Raw genomic sequence first — 10,160 nt, 5'->3', positions numbered from 1 at the left:
GAGGATGAGGAGATTCTGTGGTTACAGTAAAAGTCACTAACCTCCGTCTGTACATGGCAGGTGCTGTTGTCGTGCTGAGGCCTGTGACGTCACTCAGGGAGCAGCAGAGCGGTCCAGACTTGTAGAACAGAAGCCAGAGCCAAAACGTAATCCAAAGAGTAGTCAAGGGAGAGCAAGGGTCGTTACCATGGTCAGACATGCAGAAAAATCCAGAGAGGGCAATATGGGCAATAGTCCAAGGAAATTCTTTTGACATGTATCTTATCTATTGTTGCTCAATTAAAAAACAACAAAAAAAAAAAACACTGGAGTCATCAGCCTCGACCCAGGTCTCTGTGATGCAGAGCAAATCCAAATGACGGGAACTGAAAAGTCCCACAAGATGAAAGTTTTGTTTGTTAAAGACCTGGCGTTCACTTGACCAATCCTGGCAGAAACCGCAGCCTGCTGTCTGATGGACGGGGGGGGGGGGGGGGGGGCAGCATCTTCAGGCTCTGCAGGTTCACTCTGCGCTGGTAGAGATGAGAGAATCAAGAGGGGTGGGGGAAAACGCCCAGATTCAGGCCGGTGACAGGTAGCAGGCAGCTGTCAACAGGATCCAGGAAACGCCATAGCACAGGGAAAGACGGAAATAATCCATTTCTTGTCTGAGAAATGGATGTAGAACGGGCCAGGCAGATCTTTAGTTTCACCAGCTGTCCTCCACGTTTACCGCTGTAACAACAACATTTTTGCCAGGAGGGGGGTGTTTGAGCACAGGTGCCCATGATCAAAGACACTGAGATTGCCAACAACATGTTGAATATCCAGGAGGGACTGACGATTGTACACAAGCACAAACTTAGTGCTGAGCACAAAACAAGGAAATAAAACAAACGAAATCAAGAGCGACAGACAGACGACCACACACACACTGGCGCCATCTTGCCACCATGTTGTGTTGTGTGTGTTACCGAGTGTGTGTGTTACTGAGTGTGTGTTGTGTGTGTGTTACATGTAGAAGTGTCCAAACAGAGCGTTGAGTGTTGCTCTGTTGTCATCAGGAAGTTTCCGAAGTAACCGTCTGTATTCTTTAAACCTGCTGCGTTCATCTGAAATCACTGAGAAACAAAACTATGTTAGATCTAGTAATACTACAGAAGTACTGATGGAGTACTATTCCTGAGGTACTGATGATGTACTACAGCTACTACTGATAAAAGTACTAGAGTAGGAAGTAATGTGTAATGTAATGTACTCCAAAGTATCATATAAAATATTAAATGCACTTGTGGTACATTTAAGGATTACGTAAAGTACTTCAGGTACCTGCAGCCTGCCGCCACTGCTCTCGGTCTGCGTCAGGAATCAGGCTCTGTTTGTCTCGGATGTACTGTTTGAGGGCGGAGCTAGCGTCTAGAACTCCCTGCTCATCATTCTCCAGGGGGGCAGAGTTTGGTGAAGTCATCAACGCTTCCACAAGTTTTTTCACTTTGGTCGCGAGACCGCAGCGCCGGTACACACCTTCCACCTTCAGACCTTGAGACAGAAACAAAGCTAAACTTCATCTCCTGTGGTTTCCATGGCAACAATTTAGAGGTTATGAGGAAGTGTAAATAAGAAATTTTTATTTGTTTAATTTCCGACACTGTGCCAAGGCAGAAACATGTCTTTTCCCAATACTTCTTAATTCTGAGGTAACGATGGTGTACTAGTACTGAGGTTCTGAAGGAGTACTGGTACCGAGGTACTGATGGAGTACTCATACTGAGGTACACGCAGAGAACTGGTACTGATGTTCTGATGGAGTACTAGTACCAAAGTACTGATGGAGTATTAGTACTGAGGTACAGATCGAGTACTAGTACCACAGTTCAGATAGAGTACTAGTAATGATGTACAAGATGGAGTACTAGTAATGTGGTTCAAATCAAGCACTAGTACCGAGGTTATGATGGAGCACTAGTATGGAGGTACTGATTGAATATGAGTATGGAGGTGATGGAGTGCTAGTACTGAGGTACAGATGGAGTACAACTACCATGATTCTGATGGTGTACTAGTACCAAGGTACTGATGGTGTACTAGTACTGTGGTTCTTATGGAATACAAGTACAGAGGGTACTGATGGTGTACTAGTTTTGAGGTACTGATGGTGTACTAGTATCAGGGTACTGAGGAGTACTAATACTGTAGTTCTTATGCAAAACTAGTACTGTGGTCCTGATGATATACAAGTACTGATGTTCTTTCTAATGGAGTACTAGTAATGAGGTATTGATGGAGTACTAGTACAGAGGTAGTGATGGTGTACTAGTACTGTGGTTCTTATGGAATACTAGTACCCTGGTTGTTAGGTAATCCTAGTACCGAGGTACTGATGGTGTACAATTGGACTTCCGGTAAGATGGCGCCCATGCACATGGCTTGAAATCCACCTCTGCTGATGGTGTTGGGATTATTTTTGTTTTGTTTGTTCTTTTATCTGTGACATAAACTCACTGCTGATGTATGACCAACAGCAGCTTCTGGATCTTCGTTTTTCTGTCACCAGTGTCGCTTATTTGGAACAATACGAGCGTACCTCTGGACCCCCCCTCCCCCCTGCTGGCGGACGTGCTAGCTTACCTCCGCTGCAGTCCTCACCTGCCTGCCCAGAGATATCGCTTCAGACGCTGGGGAAAACGTGATGGGCGGCTGGTAAAGCTTAAAGCCCTGCGCACTGCATCTTCCTCTTCAGCTGGTGGTCATGGTTTCCATCACCAGCTTCCCGTGTGCCCGGACCAGGTAAACAATGGGAGTTGTCAGCCAGTGCGCAGCTCGGACCGACCCGGAGGGGCTGTTGTTGAAAACCTGAGGCCACTGATGCGTGCAAACTTCACCGCTGCTGGCTCCACTTTGGACAGTATCCGGATGTGTTTGGTCAACGCAAGATCTGTTACCAACAAAACTTTTATCCTCAGGGACTACTTTCAAGAGCACGATTTGGACTTTCTGTGCATCACAGAGACTTGGATGTCTCCGGGTGAGTCCAGCGCCTTGACGGAATTATTGCCACCAAACTGTCTGTATTTTAACGCCCCGCGGCCATCAGGCCAGCACGGTGGTGGATTATTAACAATATTCAAACCAACTTTTTTGAGGGCCTGAGAGCTGTCAGCTGACAGCTCCAAGCAAGATAGCACCTGTGTTTGGCCTCGCTGCTGCTGGTTGTCCCAAAACTGCGGATGGCCGTTATTTTTCGGCATTTTTTATCTGTTTACTCCTGTTTTTATTTTGTATTGGGGATGTTCAACCTATGCTGGTCTATGATCGACAAACGCTACTGTCTATTCGGGGTTCCATGCAGAGGAGCCACGCCCCACCCTCAGGTACCAGCTCATTCTCACCAGAGAGCGGCTTCCCATCTGGCGTTCTCTGCGACCCTCAACGGTGTTCGCACGGATCTCAGAGAAAGAGGAAGAGAGGCAAGAGAGCCGGTGTCCAAGTGAAGCTCAGGCTTTTCTGGAAGCGTGGGGTCGTTGGCAAATGACTCCATAAAACTCTTTCCATTTGTTGCGCTGGCTTTTGGTCCAATGGGGATTTTACAAACACATCCCGACCCGGCTGTGTTCTATCTGGACCTCTGCACTGCTGCTACCTCTGCTCTGTGTATCCAGAAGCTCCGGACTCATCACCATTTCTTCCCTCCATTGATGGTCTACGTAATATCCATGGATCTAACCCTCAGTCTCTCCGTCACCTGGAACGGGCCGCTACGGCAAGTACCCCACCTTCTTCCCCGCTGCGTATGGCTCGGTTTAATGTTTGTTCAATCACTAACAAATCGTTCGTGCTGAACGACTTCATAAAATCCCGAAATCTGGATTTTTTTGTTACTGAGACCTGGCAACGTGATTCAGATTTTATTTCTCTTATCGAACTGTGTCCTGGTGGCTATTCTTTCATCAGCCAGCCGAGGCTGTCTGGCCGTGGAGGAGGCCTCACAGCCATGTTTAGAAACGGGTTTTCCTGCCGCACATCTAATGTTGGACGTTTTGCATTGTTTGAGCTGCAGCTCTTTAAAATTGGGATTAAGGACCCATTTTATTGTGCAGTGGTTTACCGTCCACCTGGTCCAAACGGTACTTTCTCAAAGGATTTTAGTGACTTCTTATCAATGTCAATGTCAATTTATTTATATAGCACATAAAAACAACAAAAGCTGACCAAAGTGCTTTACAGTTAAGACAGATTAAAATAAAAAAAAAAGAGTAAAAATGCATCTAGTGCCACTCAAAAACATAAGTTAACAGTAAAAACAACACACAACAACAATAAAATCAGCTCTAAATTTGTTCTCAGACTCTGCGTGGATGACATGCCAAGGAATCCAGATGAGTCTTCAGCAAAGATTTAAAAGTCTCAACAGTCTGAGCGCTCTTTAAATTCTCAGGTAAACTGTTCCACAGTTTTGGAGCAGCAACCGCAAAAGCCCGATCACCTCTGGATTTCAGTTTGGATCTGGGGACATCTAAGAGGAACTGGTTGGTAGACCGGAGTGCTCTTACTGGAGTGTAGATGTTAATGAGATCACATAAATATGACGGGGCCAGACCTTTCAAGACTTTAACAACAAGCAATAAAATCTTAAAATCAATTCGAAAGTGGACAGGAAGCCAGTGGAGAGAAGCCAGGACAGGGTTATGTGTTCATGTTTTTAGTTGCTGTTAAAAGACGGGCTGCTGCGTTCTGGACACATTGTAAACGATGCAAAGATGATTTGTCTAAACCAACATACAGTGAATTACAGTAGTCCAAACGAGATGTGATAAAAGCGTGGATCACCTTTTCAAGGTCTCTGAAAGGGAGACAAGACTTCACCATGGCAATGAGTCTTAGCTGGAAGAAACTGGATTTCACAACTGTATTTATCTGTTTATCAAATTTAAAAGCACTGTCAAAAATAACTCCCAGATTCCTGACATTGGAGTGGCTGTATGAAGCCAAGGGGCCAAGCACATTAAGGGTATTACATTTACCAAAGCTGATGACTTCCGTTTTATTTTCATTTAGATTCAGAAAATTTAGTTTTAACCAGACTTTAATGTCATTTAGACAGTTCAAGAGTGGATCCAGTGAAGTGACCCTGTCTGACTCAATCGGAAGATATAACTGAGTATCATCAGCAAAGCAGTGAAAAGGGATGTTGTGTTTTCTAAAAATGGACCCCAACGGCAACATGTAAAGATTAAAAAGCAATGGACCTAAAATAGACCCTTGAGGGACCCCACAGATCAGAGGAGCTGGAGATGAAGAACATTTTCCTAAATGAACAGAAAAACTCGTGTCAGTCAGGTAGGATCTAAACCAGGATAGAACTGTGCCTTTGATACCGACCACCTGCTCCAGTCGTGACAACAAGATGTTGTGGTCCACAGTATCAAAGGCAGCAGAAAGGTCTAAAAGCACTAAAACAGCAGAGCTTCCTGCATCAACAGTTAAAAGAAGGTCATTAAAAACTCTTAAAAGGGCTGTCTCTGTGCTATGGCCTGATTTAAAACCTGACTGGAATTTTTCACCAATGCTGTTGGCAGTTAAAAACCTCTTAAGTTGATTAAAAACAACTTTCTCCAAAATTTTCGACAGAAAAGGCAGTTTAGAAATAGTTCTGTAATTTAAGAGCAGTGTTGGGTCGAGGTTTTTCTTCTTTATGAGAGGCTGCACCACAGCATGTTTAAAAGTAGGTGGAACACAGCCCGATGACAGGGACATGTTAATCAGGACAAGAACTAATGGACCAAGAGTGTTAAAAACTTCTTTAAACAGACGAGAGGGAACACAGTCCAGAGGTGAATTAGAAGGCTGCATGTGGTCCACGATGTCCTTTAAAACAACTAAAGTCACCGGCTCAAACTGTTCAAAGGAGGCTGCGGATGGAGGAAGTGAGGAGGGGTCTGTGTAAAGGTGTGTTGAGGAGGGTCTCAGAGCAGAGATTTTATCTATAAAAAACTTAGAAAACTGTTCACACAGTGCAGGAGATTCAGCAACATGAGCAGCATCACAAGGATTCACAACAGAGTTAAAAACATTAAAAAGAACCCGAGGTCTGTGACTGTTGTTTGAAACTATGTTAGATAAAAAAGCAGCTTTAACAGTTCTCTGATAATTTATCAAGCTGTCTTTAAAGATGTCCAAGGAAACCTGCAGTTTGTCTTTACTCCATTTCCTTTCTGCTCGTCTGCACGGGCGTCTGAGCGCGCGGGTGGATTCGCTCAGCCACGGCTGACATGACTTCCTCTTTTTGGTTTTTAGAGGAGCAACAGAGTTCAGAATGTCAGTGCACACAGAACTAAAAAGATCAGTAAGCTCGTCCACGTTGGACACAGAGCAGAACTGAGGGTTGCAGGAGACAGAGTCATTAAAGCCAGCGGAGAAGCGCAGCGCGGTGTTTGAATTAATTGCGCGTGCAGAACGCACAGATGGTCCAGCCCATTCCTTCCTGCCAGAGACCACCGCAGTGAACAGAACCGGTAGATGGTCAGATAAAAGAGCTCCACAGATTTCCACAGATGACACATTTATCCCATAAGACAGGACCAGATCCAGTGTGTGTCCTTTTTCATGAGTTGCACCCGTGACGGACTGTGTGAGATTAAAAGAGTCAATAATGTTCAGAAAATCTCTGACCAGAGGTCCAGCCTCACAGCACACGTGCAAGTTAAAATCACCAATTATTAAAAAGCTGTCGTATCGTAGCATAAGTCCCGTCATAAAATCAGTAAAATCTTTAATAAAATCTTTGCTGTGTTTCGGTGGCCGGTAGATTGTAGCGCAGAGTAAAAGAGGAGAGAAGTTTATCTCCACCATCTGAAGTTCAAAACTCTGGTAAAAATGAGTGGGGATCAGCCGACATTTAAAACTAGATTTAAAAACAGAGGCTAATCCACCTCCTTTACCGGTGGTCCGAGGAGAGCTGAAGAAAGTGCAGTCAGGAGGGAGAAGTTCAGAAAAAGGAGCCGACTCACCAACATGAAGCCAAGTTTCTGTCAAGAACATAAAATCCAGTTTTTTGGAGGTAAAAAAGTCATTCAGAATAAAAGTCTTGTTGGTTAGGGACCTTGTATTCAGCAAGGCTACTCGGAGAGTCTGATCCTTGATGCCCGCAGCAGGTGCGCGGGCCAGCTGGCCAAGATTTTTCAAGTTTATTGTGCCACGTTTGGAATTCCTTTCACGTCGCCAGTATGAAGACTCATGTTCCAAATGAAGAGATGGAGTCACAGATTTAATCCAACGATGTCTCCAGTCATACAGATAGTTGCTTGTATGATCGTGAGAGAGACCAGAATTGTTGCCAGATATTTTCAGATATGCTTTAATTCTCACCAAAAATCCTCCTCGCTTTCTGCGTCTCCTCGGGCGTCTCCGAGGTTGAAAGGCGCAGGGCGCACGACGCAGATAGTCCGGTATGTTTGACAGGTGAGGAGGTAGTTGTGATGAATCATTACTAGAACCAGATAGTGGCAACTTAACATGTCGAAGGCTGAGAAGAGTTGTGTGGTCATAGACGAGCAGAGCAGAGGCATCATAACAAAAAATACTAAAAAGCAAACAAACAACAAAAAACAAGCAGAGCATACGTGGCAAGCGGCTGGCGTAACTGGCGCCATTTTCCTGGATGACTGGATGAAAAAAAAAAAAAAAAAAAGCTACTTATCAGCTACTCTAAAGCTGTCCAGGCTGGTTATTGTTAGCGATTTTAATATCCACGTTGATGACGTCACTGACTCCTTGGCAAAGAACTTTATCAGTGTAATGGACTCTTTTAATTTCATTCAGCATGTGTCAGGACCGACTCACTCCAAAGGACATACCTTGGACTTTGTTTTTACTTTGGGTGTGAACATTGATTGTTTGTCTTCTGAGGACATTTTTATCTCTGATCATCACTGTATTCTTTTTAATTTATGTCAAACTGTTTTACAGCAATCACCTCGCCGTGAGGTCAGCTCTCGCTTTTTAAACTCCTCGACAGCAGACCTTTTTCTGGCTGAGTTTAATCCATTTTTATCTCCTTTAATGATGTAGTTTTACTGACTGATCATTTTAATGAACATTGTCTCTCTGTTTTAGACAATATTTGTCCTATCAAAAAGAGGTCATTGCCCGTCTCTAACCCCACACCGTGGATAAATGACAGCATTCGACGTTTAAAGCGTTCTTGCAGAAAAACTGAACGTTTGTGGAAGAAAACTAATCTACAGGTGCATCTTCTGTTTTTAAAGGACCTTTTAGCCTCTTTTAACAATGCTGTTAAAGAATCAAGGGTAACCTATTTCTCTAACCTGATTGCTAGGAGCAAAGGAAACTCCAAACTGTTTTTTAATACTATCAGGGACATTACCACCCCAGCTTCACCTTCTGTTCCCATCTCTTCAAATGAGGATTGCCAACTTTTTCTTTCTTATTTTATAGACAAAGTCAGTAAGGTGAGAAATAATATTCCTTCACCTGCACCTGGGCTGACTGTTCCCTCTCTAGCTCGGCCTGTTATTTTAGACTCCTTCCAGCCAGTGTCCCTTCATGAGCTAGCTAAGCTTGTTAGCTCCATGAAGACATCCTCCTGCTCTCTGGACATTCTACCTGCAGGCTTGTCTTTCAGTGCATTGGTCCTAATGTACTGAACGTAGTAAATGCTTCTTTAGCTTCTGTTCAAGTACCTGTTTGCCTAAAGAGTGCTGTCATCCACCCACTCTTAAAAAAGGTTGATTTGGATTCCTCTTCATGTAACAGTTACAGACCAATCTCCAAACTTCATTTTCTGGCTAAGATTATTGAGAAGGTTGTGGTCCAACAGTTAACTGCTGCTCTTGATCAACACAGTATTCTGGACCATTTTCAGTCTGGGTTTCATAAATCCCACTCAACTGAGACAGTTCTCCTTAGGGTCTCAAATGATCTATTGATGCAACGAGAGGCAGGAAAATGTTCTGTGCTGCTTATGCTGGATCTGACGTCGGCTTTTGACACTGTTGATCATCTGACCTTGCTGGACAGGCTGAAGAGCTGGGCTGGTATTTCAGGTTCTGCCTTAAAATGGTTGTCCTCTTACCTGTCCAATAGATCAGTCTTCTTGGCTTCCTCTACTTTCAGATCCCAGTCCTGCCCTGTTCATTTTGGTGTTCCTCATGGCTCTGTTCTGGGGCCACCATAACCCTCAGCACTGGCTCTCCTCAGGGATGTGTGTTGAGCCCCCTCCTGTTTACTCTGCTCACGTATGATTGTGCAGCTACCCATCCAGGCTGTCACATTGTAAAGTTTGCAGATGATACAGCGGTGGTGGGATGCATCACAAACAATGATGAGTCCAGCTACAGGCAGGAGGTGGAACACCTGGAGAGCTGGTGCAGAGAGAATAACCTTCACATCAATGTGAAGAAGACAAAGGAGATGATTGTGGACTTCAGAAGGAACAAAAACATCTACACCCCCCTGAACATAAGAGGATCTGCGGTGGAAGTGGTCTCCAGCTACAAGTACTTGGGTGTACACATGAATGACAACCTCAGCTGGAGCAACAACACCACCAGCCTGATGAAGAAAGCTCATCAGAGACTCTACTTCCTCAGACGGCTGAGACGAGCTGGTCTGGAAGCTCAGTCCTCACCTCCTTCTACAGGTGTGCAGTGGAGAGCATCCTGTGCTCGAGCATCAACGTGTGGCATGGAGGCTGCACAGCTGCAGAAAGAAAAGCTTTGCAGAGAGTGGTGAAGGCTGCACAGAAATCTGTTGGAATCAGCCTCCCCACCATCACAGACATCTACACCTCCAGATGCAGGAAGAGGGCCACCTGCATCATGAAGGACCTCACTCACCCAGCACACACACTTTTTGCCCCGCTCCCCTCAGGAAGGAGGTTAAGGAGCATTAAGTGTAGAACCACTAGACTGAGGAACAGCTTCTACCCTGAGGCTGTTAGACTCATGAATCTCTAACTAGAATAATCACTGTGAAAAACCATATCATGTTGCTGCTGATCTGTTTCATGTTGCTGCTGATCTGTTTCAATGTTGATGTGTTCATGCGTGCACATCTGCTCACAGACTCATGTTCATGTTTGTGCTGATGTTCAATGTTTTATGTTATGAGTGCTTAGTGTATATTTAGTTGATGTTTTTCTTAGTTCATATCTTAGATGTTAT

At 44.5% G+C, this 10,160-nt stretch overlaps 1 protein-coding gene across 1 annotated transcript in view; it reads right to left on the bottom strand.

Moving 5' to 3' along the window:
• Positions 1–964: 964 nt before the first annotated feature.
• The window catches only part of LOC119420749 (arf-GAP with Rho-GAP domain, ANK repeat and PH domain-containing protein 1), a gene marked incomplete at its 5' end in the record, with an annotated part of 47,431 nt that continues 38,235 nt past the window's right edge, over positions 965–10,160 (bottom strand). The window contains 2 exon segments of the mRNA XM_037688178.1: positions 965–1,100; positions 1,309–1,518. Of these exon segments, the coding sequence (XP_037544106.1) occupies positions 991–1,100; positions 1,309–1,518 (320 nt within the window).

The sequence above is a fragment of the Nematolebias whitei genome, chromosome 14, assembly GCF_014905685.2.
Source record: "Nematolebias whitei isolate Nwh7 chromosome 14, NemWhi1, whole genome shotgun sequence".
Classification (NCBI taxonomy): Eukaryota; Metazoa; Chordata; class Actinopteri; order Cyprinodontiformes; family Rivulidae; genus Nematolebias; species Nematolebias whitei.
Note: the sequence above shows the minus strand (reverse complement) of the source record. Positions and strands in the feature narration are given on the sequence as shown.